The sequence below is a fragment of the Moschus berezovskii genome, chromosome 11 (genome assembly GCF_049115385.1).
Source record: "Moschus berezovskii isolate FMDL1 chromosome 11, NW_MosBer_1.0, whole genome shotgun sequence".
Lineage (NCBI taxonomy): Eukaryota > Metazoa > Chordata > Mammalia > Artiodactyla > Moschidae > Moschus > Moschus berezovskii.
In genome coordinates, this window is record NC_142470.1 from 94,251,661 (window position 1) to 94,267,568 (window position 15,908).

General features: G+C 47.0%; 1 protein-coding gene across 6 annotated transcripts in view; it reads left to right on the plus strand.

Moving 5' to 3' along the window:
- The first annotated feature begins 3,124 nt into the window (after nt 1–3,124).
- The window catches only part of XDH (xanthine dehydrogenase), a 64,706-nt gene continuing 51,922 nt past the window's right edge, over nt 3,125–15,908 (plus strand). For 5 of the 6 annotated variants that reach the window (XR_008682490.2, XM_055400376.2, XM_055400378.2 and 2 more), the window contains exons 1-4: nt 3,125–3,470; nt 8,883–8,940; nt 11,790–11,886; nt 13,725–13,833. Coding sequence is in view for 4 of the 6 variants with exons in the window: in XM_055400376.2 (XP_055256351.2) it covers nt 3,429–3,470; nt 8,883–8,940; nt 11,790–11,886; nt 13,725–13,833 (306 nt within the window). In the remaining 2 variants the exon portion in view is untranslated. The remainder of the gene's footprint in view (nt 3,471–8,882; nt 8,941–11,789; nt 11,887–13,724; nt 13,834–15,908) is intronic. The other variant, XM_055400379.2, reaches the window with a different exon arrangement.

The following is a 15,908-nucleotide window of genomic DNA, read 5'->3' on the forward strand; positions in this document are numbered from 1 at the left end:
ATCTATCAGTCACTTTTGGTCAAATGGCAGAGGACAGTGCAAACAGTGTTAGAGCACAACAGATATCCCTCAACTGCTTAGTCCAAGCAGTATTGGATAATAGGGCTGCCTAGATTTTTTGCTGTCTAAACAAAGAGATGTTTGTGCCATTGCTCACATTTCTTGTTGTACTCATATCAACGCGTGAGTAAAAGTAGGTTATACACTTTAAAAAAATTGCAAGAAAGCTAAAAGATGTATGGGAAACAGACTTTAAATAATCTGGTTAGAGTCCCTCGGTAATAGGCACTTTTTTTCAGCTTGCTTTACAGAGGATTATCATCATCATCACTTCAGTTCAGTTCAGTCGCTTAGTCGTGTCCGACTCTTTGAGACCTCATGAATCATAGCACACCACGCCTCCCTGTCCATCACCAACTCCCAGAGTTCACTCAAACTCATGTCCATAGAGTCGGTGATGCCATCCAGCCATCTCATCCTCTGCCGTCCCTGTTTCCTCCTGCCCCCAATCCCTCCCAGCTTCATGGTCTTTTCCAATGAGTCAACTCTTTGCAGGAGGTGGCCAAAGTACTGGAGTTTCAGCCTCAGCATCAGTCTTTCCAGTGAACACCCAGGACTGGTCTCCTTTAGGATGTACTTGTCGGATCTCATTGCAGTCCAAGGGGCTCTCATAGTATGCGTTATTATACTTTTCCTAGCTGTCAAGGTAGACATGATATGTATTGCTCTTTGTTCTAAGCTGACTGCTAAAAACACATGTACAATGTTGAAGCAACAAGTTTATATAATTGATAATATAGTTTATAAAATGTTTACCCATCATCATATACCTCTGTGTTTACTTTGTTCTATTAATTAATTCAGTTCAGTTCAGTTCAGTCGCTCAGTCGTGTACGACTCTCCGTGACCCCATGAATCACAGCACGCCAGGCCTCCCTGTCCATCACCAACTCCCGGAGTTCACTCAAACTCATGTCCACAGAGTCGGTGATGCCATCCAGCCATCTCATTCTCGGTCATCCCCTTCTCCTCCTGCCCCCAACCTTTCCCAGCATCAGACTCTTTTCCAGTGAGTCAACTCGTCGCATTACCTCCCCCATAATGAGAATAATTCGGTTTCCCTGGTGGCTCAGACGGCATAGAATCCACCTGCCATGTGGGAGACCTAGGTTCGATCCCTGGGTTGGGAAGATCCCTTGGAGAAGGGAATGACTACCCATTCCAATATTCTGGCCTTGAGAATTCCATGGACAGAGGTGCCTGGCAGGCTACAGTCCATGGAGTTGCAGACATGACTGAGAGACTTTCACTTTCACTTTCAATGAGAATAATTAGGCAACTCTTTCCTATAAAAAATAAAAAGAGAGGAAGTCCTAGCACTGAGAGACCTGTGGGTAGGGAACAACCACTCTGGCATCAAGGGACAAATATTTTGGTCATCACTGCTTTCTTTTCAAAGATTTTGTTTGATCAGAAAAGGGAAATGATGGTGGAAATATTCACATATTTAGGCATGAGGAAATCATTCTGGCTTATCCATGAAATTAAACTTTATCCTAACTAGGACAGCCTGTTTTGTGACCTATTAAACATATGCTGTACATCCACTTTAACAATAAAGAAAAAATTGGTCTGCATTGACCAGAGTGAAACTGTCCATTTTAAAGATAAATGCCTCCCTTCCTAGGACACCAGAGCTGGTGCTCCTTGGATGATAAGCCTCCTTTCCCAGGTACCAGCGCTTTCCTGACTCCCTGTGTATGTGCTGACCTGTTTTTTTGGAAGCTATGAAGAAATGTACTCTTGCCATGTTAGATTTTTTTTTTTTCTGACAAGATATAAAACTTTCCCAAACCATGCTTTTCTGGAACGGTTTTTCAGAACAATCAGAGACTGCTTCCTGAACTGTAGTCTTCAGTTTGGCTGAAATAAAACTCTCTTTTATTATTATTATTGCTATTGTTGTCATTATTGTTATCGATTGATTATTGATGATTTCTGTCACCAAGACATATCCCCAGGCGTTGCCAAAAAGCTCCTGGGATGGGCATCATCTCTTCCCGGGTAAAAACTACTGTTTTATGTTGACCAATCATCCTCATTTGCCCTGGACTGAGATATATCAAGACTTTAGTGCTAAAATCAAGATATCTGGAGGCACACTGGGATGATCAGCCGCCCAACAAGCAGGATTTCATCTCCTTAAATGGAGGCTGTCGTGAGAGGGGCGTTAGCTGATCTCGTGGTGGCTGTCCTGCCAGCGTCGGTTTCTCTGTTATTTCTGTACCAGGCACATCTGCTTTCCTCCCTCCTTATATCCTTCAAGGGGTATAGGGAAAGTGACCTACCTCAGAGAGGCTAGCTGAGTAGAAGACCAGAGAGAATGCTGGTGTGCATGTGCGTGTGTCAGAGAGACAGAGAGCTGGGAGGGGCACTGGGGTGCTGGACTTTAGAACACATTGGTGGGGTCAGGTAGGTGATATGCATGTGTGTTTATACTAGGAGTTAATGGAGACTGGATGGGGGAGGTTTTCAGCTCTGTGTTAATTTGGCCTATGACTATGAGATAGGCACATTTTATTTGCTGCGGTATTTTAAAATATGTTTATGAGTTATTCTGACAGTTTAATCCATGGTGTTTCACTGAGAGAAGCAAAAGGGAAACTTCAAAACTGGTTTGTTATGAGGATTATTTTTATTGTGCTGTTGAGAATACATTTGCAACAGAAAAAAAAATTAGGTTGTTTGCCACTTTATAAAGCACTTCCCAAATACACCATCTAGCCCTCAGCCTTTTGCTCTTGATATCGTTCATTTGCCCATTTACAGATGAAAATCACTGAGTCCTGAAAGTGAGGAGAGGCCTGCTGGAGTCAAATGCCAGAGTTTGCAACTGAAGCACTGGACTCTGCCTCTGGTGACTCCAGACTCCTCCAGGCTGTGGGAGAATGAGTCCTGCCTGTTAAGTGCTGAGTCTGGGTATCTTTAACCAAATGGCGAGATGACAAGTGTGGACTTGGAGGATGTGACTCACCTCTATTGCTATGACTGTGACTATGAACAGGGCCCCTCCCCCTTCTCTGTCTTCAAGTAGGGGGATGAAGCAGGCTCCATGAGGGTGATGCCTAAGACACACGGTCATCTAGCACCAAGGCTATATCCACTACGTCTTCCTCTGTGCTCTTGGACACAAGTGTTGGGGATGTGATTTGCTGTGTATGGTTGTTTGCATTTTCCTTGATTATGTAAACTGGTGGCTTGTGCCAAGAACTCTCTGTGCCCCAAAGCTCTAAGCTTGGTCCCTCCCATTGGCTGACTTAATTTCTTTTTGGGGGAAGGTGTATTTGTCAAGTTGCAGGGCAGTGACAACTGGCAGTGCCTCTCGGGCGTGAGGTACCTGGAGTTCGGGAACCCCCAACCCGTTGACAATGACAGCAGATGAATTGGTTTTCTTTGTGAATGGCAAAAAGGTAAGCAGAAGCTGACTTTTCCTCTGATTTCCCTGATCCCTGGGAGAGATGTTTGCCCTCTCTATTTTGGGTTCTCACTTGCTCGTTCACCTTCTCTCTTTCTCTTCCTTCAAAGCTATTCCTGAAATTGGGGTATCATTGGGCAGAGGAGTGATGGGGAGGGAAGAGAGAAGAAGGGTATATGTGAGCACTCCCCTCCCCTGCACTCCCAGCCTGTAGAGATGCTGGCACCAAGCTGAGAAAGGTGGACAGGATTCTCAGTGAGATTGGAGGTCACCCACCCCAGCTCTATTTCGGTGTTTAATCAAATGTATCCTAAGGTTTTTGTTGCTCTCTTTACTGAGAAAAGGAACAGGAATATGTTTTCTTGCTAATCTCAGGGTATAATGTGTACACGGCTTTGATTCTGAAATTTCATCCATATTAGTGTAACAGCTAACTTGCGTTAGGACATATACTGACATCTTGTGGCAAGTCACAATTCTTGTTTCCTAAAGGGCATGGGTCCCCCACCCCACTCTTGGTTATGTGTATAAATATTGCAAACCTCTTACTTTGATAAAAATTGCCCACCTGGATCAACTTCACCAGTGTTCATAAGGACCTAGGAAAAGCGGGGATGGAATGGGACAGAGGAGGGTCTTATGACATGGGTACCAGTCCTTGCAGCACCAGAAGGGTAAGAATCTTTGCAAATTTTAATGCATTGGAGAGAGCTGTAAGCATGTCACATTGTCTCCACTTGCCCTCCCTCCACCGGTGCTGAAGTGCTCCCTTCAGCTCCCTGATTGTGAATGAAATGGACAGTAAAAGGGTAGCTGTGGTTGCACATTGTGAATAGCCATGTGGATTTTATGAGTGAGGACCAAACCCAGGAGTCAGAGCAATTTTGTTTCGCAATATTGCCAATTTTAAGTTGAGAAGCTAGGCGACTTTGGAGGCAGTTTTCAAGAATTAAAATGCTACTAGTGCTTGAGTTGTCAGGGTGTGTTTGGGTGACTAGCGGGGGAATGCAGTGAGCTGCTGCAATGCAAGGGGCTTCCAAGGGTTCAGTTTCAGTGGTATTAGCAGGTGGCCCTGGGGAAGGAGGTCACCCATGCTCTTCAGGGTGCAGAGTGGTTTCTCTGTGTTGACTTCCTTTCAGGGTTGGCCTCTGACAGCAAACTAAGAGGTAGGGCAAAGCTTCCACATTCGTGGTTGTAAGATTTCTGCAGCCAAGAATTCCAACAATGCTGTCACAAGCAGCAGTTACTTTGGAGAGATTTAAGAAACAGTTGCCGAATAGATTTTCTTCACATATTACTTACACAGAGGCATCTTCTGTGGCATTTTTCTAAGTGATCTTTGTAATGGGTGAACAGCTGGATTCAGTGACTTAACTCAAAGGTTTGATGATTTATGAAGCCATCAACTCATGTGTGACAGTGCAAGGTTCTTTCTTTGGGGCTGGTTGCTGTGATGCACACAATCTAGAAAGCAGCATTTCAAGGTCAGTCGGGTTTGTTGAAAATTGTTTCCCCATGTATTTTATTTTCACCTTAGGAAAGCAATTTAAAAACTTTCAGATGGTATTATTGCATCAAACCCTACCATCTCTTGAAACTTCTACTACCGCCAGTTTCTGTGATGAGTATTGGCTCATTTAATTTTGTAAACGTGGACTTTTGAGAATCTGCTGGAAAGGTGGTGAGGCAAGGCGAGGAGTGATGAGGTGAAAACAGTGCTGTAAAAACTGGACCAACCAAGGAATTCCCAGTCAAATAGAGGCAGCTGTTTCTTCCCAATTCTATTCCCAAGATGTCCTAGATCTTTCTTTACCAGACATTGTGCAAGGAGGTTACCAAAGAAGCTGATGGAACTTGCTGACTCACTCTTAAATATGCACTTCCTCCTCTTCCTGTTTCAGACCACTGTCTAGGACTCTTGTCTTCACTCGCTGTGGTCCTGGAGTGGGTGTGAGATACAAATGATCAAATACCTCCAGAGCCTTCTGTGGTGGTGACAGGCCTTGGTGACTATGGCTTCCACTTCCTCTGATTTAAAGTCAGAGTCAAAGGGAAAGAGCTGCCCAATATCTTGGTATCACTGCAGTGATCATGCTTTCGGCTGGATTCTTTTTTTTTCTTCAGTTCAGTTCAGTTCAGTCGCTCAGTCGTGTCCGACTCTCCATGACCCCATGAATCACAGCACGCCATGTCCCCCTGTCCATCACCAACTCCCGGAGTACACTCAAACTCATGTCCACAGAGTCAGTGATGCCATCCAGCCATCTCATTCTCCATCATCCCCTTCTCCTCCCGCCCCCAACCTTTCCCAGCATCAGAGTCTTTTTTAATAGGAGGATAATTGCTTTACAATGTCGTGTTGGTTTCTGCTATATGACAACGCAAATCAGCTATAAGGATACATATATCCCCTCCTTCTTGAGCCTCTCCCCCAACTGCCACCCCACCCATCTAGGTCATTATGGAGCACTGAGCTGAGCTCCCTGTACTGTACACCTGCTTCCCACCAGCTATCTGCCTCACATATGGCAGTGCGCACACGTCAGCGTTACTGTCCCAATCTGTCCCACCCTCTCCTTCCTCCGCTGTATCCACAAGTCCATTCTCTATGTCTGCATCTCTGTTCCTGGTGGTCGGTGGAGGGGGGTGCTGGATTCTTGTTATTCAAACAGTCCCTCTCTGGTTAGTGGAGATGCTGACCCCTGGAGAAGTCTAGAAAATTTTGCATAGAGGGTGCAGCTGAAAGTGTCCAGGAGTGACGTCCACGAGAAGCAACAGTCAGTGATAAGTCAACACTCATTCACTTACCCACCTACCCGCCTTGTTATCAACACTAACAAGCTCCTCCCAGGCCTGAGCCTATGGGACACACATGCAGGAGAGGAGCACAGTCTCCAAGACCAGGTATTTACCATTTGGGAGCTAATGAACAGGCTGGCAAAGTGGACTGTGATCAGGTAAATTACCATATTCCAAAACATATTTCAAAGACAAGTATCCCCACAAGATGCTCTTCTTAGATATTCTTAGACCATTTTGTTGGCACATAGTAGGTGCCCAATTAATGTGGAAAGGATGAATGGATGGATGTCAAAACCCTGAGAAATCCTCTACTAAAGAAATTTATTTTTCAAACTTTGAACTTTAAAAGTCAAACTTTAAAAAAAAGTTAAACTTAAAAGGAAGTGGCAAGAAGAATACAAAGAAATGCTTGCTAAATGAATGCCAATAAAATGATATATAGATACATAGATAAGTAGATCTATAAGTACATAATTTTATATATTTAAATATGTGATTAATTGGAATGAACATATAAAGTATAAAATTTTCTTTATGAACCCTTGAGGATAAATTTCAGATATCATACTTCTTTCTCCCTTAAACTAAGAATACGGGTATTCTTACGTCAGTCAGTTCAGTTCAGTTCAGTTGCTCAGTCATGTCCGACTCTCTGCGACCCCATGAATCACCGCAGGCCAGGCCTCCCTGTCCATCACCAACTCCTGGAGTTCACTCAAACTCATGTCCATCGAGTCGGTGATGCCATCCAGCCATCTCATTCTCTGTTGTCCCCGTCTCCTCCCGCCCCCAATCCCTCCCAGCATCAGACTCTTTACCAGTGAGTCAACTCGTCGCATGAGGTGGCCAAAGTATTGGAGTTTCAGCTTTAGCATCAGTCCTTCCAATGAACACCCACAATCTATTTATAAAAGTCAGGAAATCTAGTGTTACTATATCATTATTATCTAATCTAAAGGCTTTATGTAGCATTATTCCAATTTCCCTAAAAATGTGATTTATAGCTTTCTCTCCACAATCGCAGGACCCAGGACCATGCCTTGCACTTAGTTCTCAAGTCTGTTTTTGTTGCTGTTATTGTTCAGTCTCTAACTCATCTCCGACTCTTTGTGACCTTACGGACTGCAGCGTGCCAGGCTCCTCTGTTCGCCACTATGTCCCAGAGTTTGCACAAGTTCATGCCCATTGAGTTGATGATGCCATCCAACCACTGTCTCATCTTCTGTTGCCCCCTTCTCTTCATGCCCTCAATCTTTCCCAGCATCAGGGTCTTTTCCAATGAGTTGGCTCTTTATATCAGGTGGCCAAAGTATTGGAGCTTCAGCTTCAGCATCAGTCTTGCCAATGACTATTCAGGGTTAGTTTCCTTTACACTTGACTGGTTTGATCTCCTTGCAGTCCAAGGGACTCTCAAGAGTCTTCTCTAAGACCACAGTTCAAAAGCATCAATTCTTTGGCACTCAGCCTCCTTTATGGTCCCACTCTCACATTTATACATGACTACTGGAAAAACCATAGCTTTGACTGTACAGACCTTTGTCGGCAAAGTGATGTCTCTGTTTTTTAATACTCTGTCTAGGTTTATCATAGCTTTTCTTCCAAGGAGCAAGGGTCATTTAATTTCAGATACCTTCTCCTCATAATTCAGGAACATGTGGGACTCCTAGTACAGCTTTCTCTAAAGGAACTCTTCTCATATGTCTGTGTGTATGTGTATGTATGCTAAGTCGCTTCAGTTGTGTCTGACTCTTTGTGACCCTATGAACTCTAGCATGCCAGGTTTCTCTGTCCATGGGATTCTCCAGGCAGCAATACTGGAGTGGGTTGCCATGCCCTCCTTCAGGGGATCTTCCTGACCCAGGGATCGAACCAGCATCTCTTATGTCTCCTGCATTGGCAGGCAGGTTCTTTACCACTAGTGCCACCTGGGAAGCCCCTTATGACACATGCCCTCCCCTTAACCACCCCAATCATCTAAACCCTATTGTGCTTGATGATGCAAGAGGAGAAGTGAAACAGATTTTTACAGATTTCCTTCGATGATTTCCATCAGGACCTGGCACTGCACTTTGTAAGACAAACTTTCTATCTCATTGAACATTCTGTTCATGGGCTTTTGGTTTGAGACTTTTCCTCCATTTTTGACCTGTGTTAGTGTTGCTGATTGTGATAACCCAACTCAGACAATACTCTGCTGTTATTACAGGCCGACCAACTGGCCATCTACTGACTAAGGGTCTATTCTCCAGGAGGCAAAGCCAGAGGTCTGTCCCTGGCATACACAGATGTTATCCAGCAGCTGGAAATGAAATGACATGCTTAACTTAACGGGGACTTTGCCTTGATCAGCCCAGCATGGCAGATGCCACACCTACATGCTCTCTCACAGGTCCAGAGCCGAGCATGAATACAGAATTTTAGAACTGCAGGGTGTTAGCTTGCACACAATTTGGCTTGCAGCTAATATGTTCACCTTATGGAATGGTCAAGAAAAGCACCTTCATTTTCATGATATGTTTAACACACCTCCATTAACTGCAAATTCTTGGGTGAGACAATGGCTAAGTATGTTTGATACCGTTTTCTTTCATCTTTGTTTTTATAGGTGGTGGAGAAAAATGCAGATCCAGAAACAACCCTTTTGGCCTACCTGAGAAGAAAGTGTATCCTGACTTTAGAGTGAGGATGAGGGAGAGGGGCCACTGGGGACTCATTCTCTGGGCCTTAGGCCATTTGCTAGTAACTGGTCTGGAGGCCATGGAGTACAGAGAAAAGAGCGTTGGATTAGGGATCTGGATCTCTGCATTTTAGCCACAGCTCTGTCACTTGGCAGCTGTCTGACCCCGGGAAGTCATTTGAACTCTGTGGGTCTGAAATTCTCAGCTGCCAAGTAAGAATGTTGTCCTTGATATTCTTCAAGGTCTCTTGCATTTAAGACTACAGTAACGCTTAGGTTTAATCCTGGGCCTATAAAACAAACAGCACCAAAAGGCCCTCCTTAGCCCTGACCAGTTTCACGGCCTTTCTCTTCCCCACCAGGAAGAATGAGTGTGGGGTGGAGGCCTGCCTCAGCAGACCTTTGTTAATGCAGGAATGAGCTTCCCATGAAGGCTTTCAAGCTCTGCAAAGGGAAAGGGGAAGTCAGAGGAGTGGGTATTCTGGGGGAAAGGGATGCCTGAGGTGGGAATCATGTAGAGGCACCATCCACTGTGGGAATGGCAGGTGCTGGGAAGCATGGGGTGTGGGACTCCTGAGGGTTGGGGTGTTGCTCTGCCCCCAGTGTGGGGAGGGCTTCTGTAAGATCCTGCATCCCTTTTGTTCTTTCATAGTAGAAAAGGATTCTGAGACCCTGGAACAAAAACAACAGTAAAGACGATAGGAGCTAACATCTAATGAGCACTGACCATGTACAGGCAGAGTTCGGGAGATTTGTGTGAGCTGTCTCACTGACTCCACAGTGATCCCTTTGACAGAGGAGGAAGTGAGGCTGGATGTATTCAGGCACCTGCCTCCCCCACCTCACGTTTTCTGCACACATGCTGGGAGACCTGGACTGAAGTCCAGCGCCACGGTCTGAACCTCCCATCCACCACTGGAAACTTTCTAGGGGTCTGCTATAGAGTGATGCCCATCCTGACCTCTGTCAACAAACCCCTGTGGCTCCCAGAGGTGGGGATGTCTCATGACTCTTTCCAGTGATGTATTTTGGAACACCAAAAAGGTGTCTCAACACCCACAGAAGCGAGCCTGGAATCCATGGCCTTCCCTCTTGCTCTTTCACCTCCTATCAGAGAGTGGCTGGCTCTAGTGTACTTTGTCCTGGATTTTTTAGCTGGACGGGGCAGGTCTAGAGATTCACAGCACATGGACCTGATGGTGTTTGTAGAAGCAGAGTCACTCAGTACGATCAGGGAACTGCATGAAACTCCATTTCCAGCCCATCTACCTAGGCAGCCTGGGAAGAGAGGCTCATTCTTAGATTGTTGGCATCAGTTTTAGTTTTCTAGTAAGGTTGTGAAGACCCAGCAGGCTCAGAAGTTCCTGATCAGAGCATTGGTTGGTTCAAATGCCAAATCTAAAAAAAAAAAAATCCAACGCTGAAAGATGGCTTCATGTAAATATGAAGTCCTTGTGGCTCCCTGTGTTAAGAATTTATTTGTCAGAGTTCCAAGCAAAAGAGAAGACTCTAACCTTGACTTCTACCTTGGCTTCCAGAAAGATCCCCAGGCTAGCAGAAGACCTCTAGACTACTTTGGGTTGCTTCTTTTCATCCTCATGAGCCCCTAGAGTGATCTCAACTGCTGATCTCATAGGTCTAGACTAGTGAAAGGAAAAATTCTAGATCTAGACAGCCCTCTTCAGCTGTACCTTAAAAGAGGCAGCAGCATGGTGGAGGAGGCCCCAAATCCAGAGTCAGAGGACTGTGTTTGGGTCCTAACACTCAAACTGACTGACTGTTACCTTGCAGGGCTCACATACGTCTTGGGTCTCAGTCTGTCCTCCTGCTTTCCTTCCCTCCCTCCCTCCCTCCTTTCTTTCTTTCTTTCATTTCACTGTTTCTTATAGCAGTTCCTGCCCTACCTGCTGACCTAATTATTGTGAACATCAAACATGGGTATGGGTGCTTTCCAAGTAGGAGATGATCTATCATTGTTAGTTATTAACTTTATCTTAAAATTAGGGAAATAAGCAGGAGATAAGATACTCAGCTCTCCATCTTCAGCAGGAAGCTGAAAGGCTTGGAGGCCTGGGGCCTGAGGGAGAAGCAGCAGTGGAGCTTGTGTGTCCCATGGGAAAGAGGCCACCATAATTGCTGTTCTCCAAAGCGGCCTATTAATTAGGCACTTTTCAAACTTCAAAAAGTATCACTCTTAATTTCTCCCAGGATGTAAGAGATGTCTCTAATATTGGCTTTTGACCTCAAAAATATCTTCATTTTAATTTCCTTTCACATATCCTATGGGATGGATATTCAGAAGCCCTTAATCCAGCTCTAATTCTGGTCCCTGGACTTCATTAGTCCAAGAGGTTTGGCAAGGAAATGAGGGAAGCTGAACTCAGCAAGTCCCATACTGGTCTGAGTGGCTTCATTGCATGCCCAGCTGGGGTGATGTGAGGATTGCTCCACATGCTCCATCTTTGAGGCACCTGATTCACCTGCCCAGTGAGCCCACCAGTTCGGGGGCCGGTTAAGACCACACCTAGAATACTGTGATCCCAAGAAGATCTCCAGGTCTAGAGAGCAGTGGAGCTCCAGTCCCAGGGGATGACACATGGGTGCCAGGGCCTTTCCTCCTCTGCAAGTGGAGCTGGCCCCATCCCTGCCTCCCCAGGTTGCAGGTCAGCCTCTCTGAATGGGAGGCTGTTTGGACCTGCTGCCTCCCGGGCTGAGGGCCCTGAGCCTGTGTGTGGATGGATGGCTCTTCACTTGAAGCTCAGCCCAGGCATTTCCCAGCAGCCCAACAAAGACTTCTTTCTTTGAGTTCATATTCCTTAACCCTTGACCTTCCAGTGGGGCTGAGAGGAACCAAGCTGGGCTGTGGAAAAGGGGGCTGTGGGGCTTGTACAGTGATGCTCTCCAAGTATGATCGTCTCCAAGACAAGATCATGTATCCTTTGCTTGCTGGCTGATTGCCTTTGGGGACTAGGATGCAGGGGTCGGCTTTTGAGTGACGGTCTGTCTGTGTGTATCTGTGTGCATGTGTGTGTCTGTCTGTATGTGTATGCACACATGTGGGTAAAGCCCTGTGTTCCTGAATAGGCTTTGATCATGACCAGGGATATAATAGAATGATGTCTTAGGGAGCATCTTCCTGGCTTTTAAATATGGACAAGATTCTCCACTGCTGATAAAGTGAGCTTTCTAAAATTCAGACTCATTTCACATCCCATGAAATCCTTCAATAGGCCTCCATTGCCCCCAGTCAAAGTCCAATTTTTTTGCTCAACATGTGAGGTCTTTCAGTTTGCCCCACCCTTCCTCTCCAGTTTTATTTCTCTCCGTGGGTCCAGCACTCCGCTCATGCAGAAACAGTTATGAACCACCAGTGCTCCATGTCCACTTGTTTCTTAGTCTTTGCACAAGCTGTTTCCCATCATGAATGTCCTTTTTTCAAGGACTTCTTTACTTGACTAACTCTTATTAACACCTTAAGACTGAGCAAAATATCACTTCCTCCAGGAAGGCTTCCTTGACCTCCTAAGATTGGGTTAGGAGCCCTTTGTGCTGGTTCTTTGGTGCCATGTGCACAGCCGTCCTGCAACCCTTATCATAAGATATTTAAACTGCATCTTCACACTGGTTCTGCTTTCCTGAGTTGTAGGCAAGCTATTAAAGGACAGAAGTTTTGTCTGATTCACCTTTATTTCCTCAGCCCTCAGCAGGGTGCCTGGTATAAGGTTGGCCCTCAGTAACTGTTGTTTGCATGAGTGAGTGACAGATGAGTAAAAGGATGGAGGTGGGGAAGCTCTAACGGCTGTTCACCTGGGGGTTTTTGCCTCCCTCTCTGCACAGATGAACGGGAGAAATGGAGGTGAGTGAAAGCAGAGAAGCAAAAGTGACAGGAGGTTCTGAAATTGAAGTGGCTAAGGGCTCCCCTAGTAGCTCAGCTGGTAAAGAATCTTCCTGAAATGCAGTTTGATTCCTGGATTGGGAAGATCTCCTGGAGAAGGGATCCATCCATTCCATTCTGTTGCTCAGTCGTGTCCTACTCTATGCTACCCCGTGGACTGTAGCCTACCAGGCTTCTCCGTCCATGGGATTCTCCAGGCAAGAATACTGGAGTGGGTTACCGTTTCCTTCTCCAGGGGATCTTCCCGACCCAAGGATCGAACCCGGGTCTCCCGCATTGGAGGCAGATGCTTTAACCTCTGAGCCACCAGGGAAGCCCCCTGATAGGCTACCCATTTTGGTATTCTTAGGCTTCCCTGGTGGCTCAGACAGTAAAGAATCTGCTTGCAGTGCAGGAGACTTGGGTTTGATCCCTGGGTTGGGAAGATTCCTTAGAGGAGGGCATGGCAGCCCACTCCAGTATTCTTGTCTGGAGAATCCCCATGGACAGAGTAGCCTGGCGGGCTACAGTCCATGGGATCACATGACTGAGTGACTAAGCACATAGAGAAAAGGGGATGCATTAGACTTGGGACCTCCCAGAGGCGTCCTCTTAACTCAGCCTCCAGGATCTACCTGAGTAAGAGGCAGCTGAAAGTGCCCCTGGCTTCCATGCTCCAGCCCAGAGGCCTGGGGTGCACCCGTGTGTGACCCCACAGGACCCTGGAAGGGCTTGGGCCCTGGCTTGGGTGGAGAGATGAGGATGCCTGTGGCAAAGAGAACATAATGTAGAGTGAGGAGAAGTGACACAAGCATCAGGAATCTCCCAGACCCTGCACTCGGGTCCGCTCTGATGGCCTGAATGGTCAATGGGATGACCTTAACCTGGGGTTCCAGCCACTTTTCTGCCAATGCCTGCCTGGCCCCCATCTGCTCCTTGCACCATGTGGCTGTGACGACTGTGGAAGGAATTGGAAGCACCAAGACGAGGCTGCATCCTGTGCAGGTAACCAGAGGCTCTTACCAAGGCTGCAGACTTGCTCTGGATTGTTGGGATGAGGATAGCAGCCTGAGCCAAGGAGGCATTCTGGCCAGCCGCCCCCCTCAATTCCTTGTGGAGGCTAGGGGCTAGCTGTGAGGTGGAAAGAGGAGACACCCGAGCCTGAGACTCCCTCCTGTGTTTGAGTGGCTGGTGACATTGCATGGCCCGGTGGGAACCAAGAGATCAACTGGATCCAGTGGCTGGAGGTCTAGCTGTATCAGAGCTGGGGGGAGGAGGGGCAGAGGGCCTTCCCTTCTGTGCCCAAGTGTGCTTAGGAAGGCCCTCCTTTCTCAGATTGAAGATTCCAAATGCTGTGTGCCTCTGATCAAAAGCCCGCCTACTCCCTGCTCCCTCCCACAGGAATTCCACCGCACCTCTCGCCTCCCACCCAGACACAGGCTCGATGAAATCTCGGTTAGCAAGGGCTGAGTCAGAGACACATGGGTGTCTGACCAAGGCTTTCTCCCTGATGGTATCAGGCACCTGATGATGGGCTGAGATTGGGAACTCTTTGGGCAAGAGTGGGCAGTAGTCAGGGTTCTGTGGAGTGAGAAAGGATGTTTGTAGGCTAGGTGGAAGAGGGCCCACATGGGAGCAGAGCGCAGGGGAAGGAAGGGCCGCTATTCCCAGTGCTCGTGTCTAACTGAGGCAGGAGGTCTTTGGGAGGGTGTAATCACAGAAGGTGTCTGAGCCAGACCCTTTTCTTAATATTCCCTTACCACATCATTCGGATCTTGCCTTCTGTGGGTCCCTGACATGAATCCTGGAGCCAGGGATGCCAGATGAGCAAGCTAATTGTACCCCCAGAGGGAGCATCTTGGACCAGTCATGTGGGGTCAGAGTGGGGTGAGGTGGTATTACGTCACCTGTGTGGCTTCACTTCCTAGGCAGGAAAGTGTCAGGTTACTAAACTTGTCCAACTTGCAGCAGCTGGAGGGTTAATGAGGGCTTGTAATTTACTTTGAAACAAATAGACGAAAGAAAGAATGAACTATTTAAACACAGGGATCACATCCCTAGAATCAGGGGCAAGCCCTCCCTTTCCAATTGTTCAGTTCAGTTCAGTTCAGTCGCTCAGTCGTGTCCGACTCTCCGCGACCCCATGAATCACAGCACGCCAGGCCTCCCTGTCCATCACCAACTCCCGGAGTACACTCAAACTCATGTCCACAGAGTCGGTGATGCCATCCAGCCATCTCATTCTCCGTCGTCCCCTTCTCCTCCCGCCCCCAACCTTTCCCAGCATCAGAGTCTTTTCCAGTGAGTCAACTCATCGCATGAGGTGGCCAAAGTATTGCAGTTTCAGCTTTAGCATCAGTCCCTCCAATGAACATCCAGGATTGATCTCCTCTAGAATGGACTGGTTGGATCTCCTTGCAGTATAAGGGACTCTCAAGAGTCTTCTCCAACACCACAGTTCAAAAGCATCGATTCTTCGGCGGTCAGCCTTCTTCACAGTCCAACTCTCACATCCATACATGACCACGGGAAAAACCATTGCCTTGACTAGACGGACCTTGGTTGGCAAAGTAATGTCTCTGGTTTTTAATATACTATCAAGGTTGGTCATAACTTTCCTTCCAAGGAGCCTTAATCCCGATGCACTTCTTTTGGCTCCAGATAAGCTTAGATTCCGCTTTCCCTTGTCCGTTTATGTTTTCCTCTGGGATTCTACGACTCCACATCTTCCCCCTCCCTCCGTGCTGGAACCATGAGCAGCTCCTCCTCGGCTCAGTCCCTAATCGCTGCAGCGCCCTGGGCTCTGGCCTGGGCCAGTCCCTTCTCCATCTTCACACTGGCCTGGGCCAGTCCCTTCTCCATCTTCACACTCTCCAACATGAGTTTAAGGCCATCTCCATATCTTCAGGTTCGACCTCTCCTCAGAGATCAGACTCCGATTTCCAGCTGCCTACTTGAATCACTAGATGGATGTCTGATCTCAAACTTTACAAAAACTCTATTTCCCCCCAACTTCGTTCTCCCCTGGTCTTCCTCCATCTGAGTCAATGGCAAAGCATCCACCCAATTGCTCACGACAA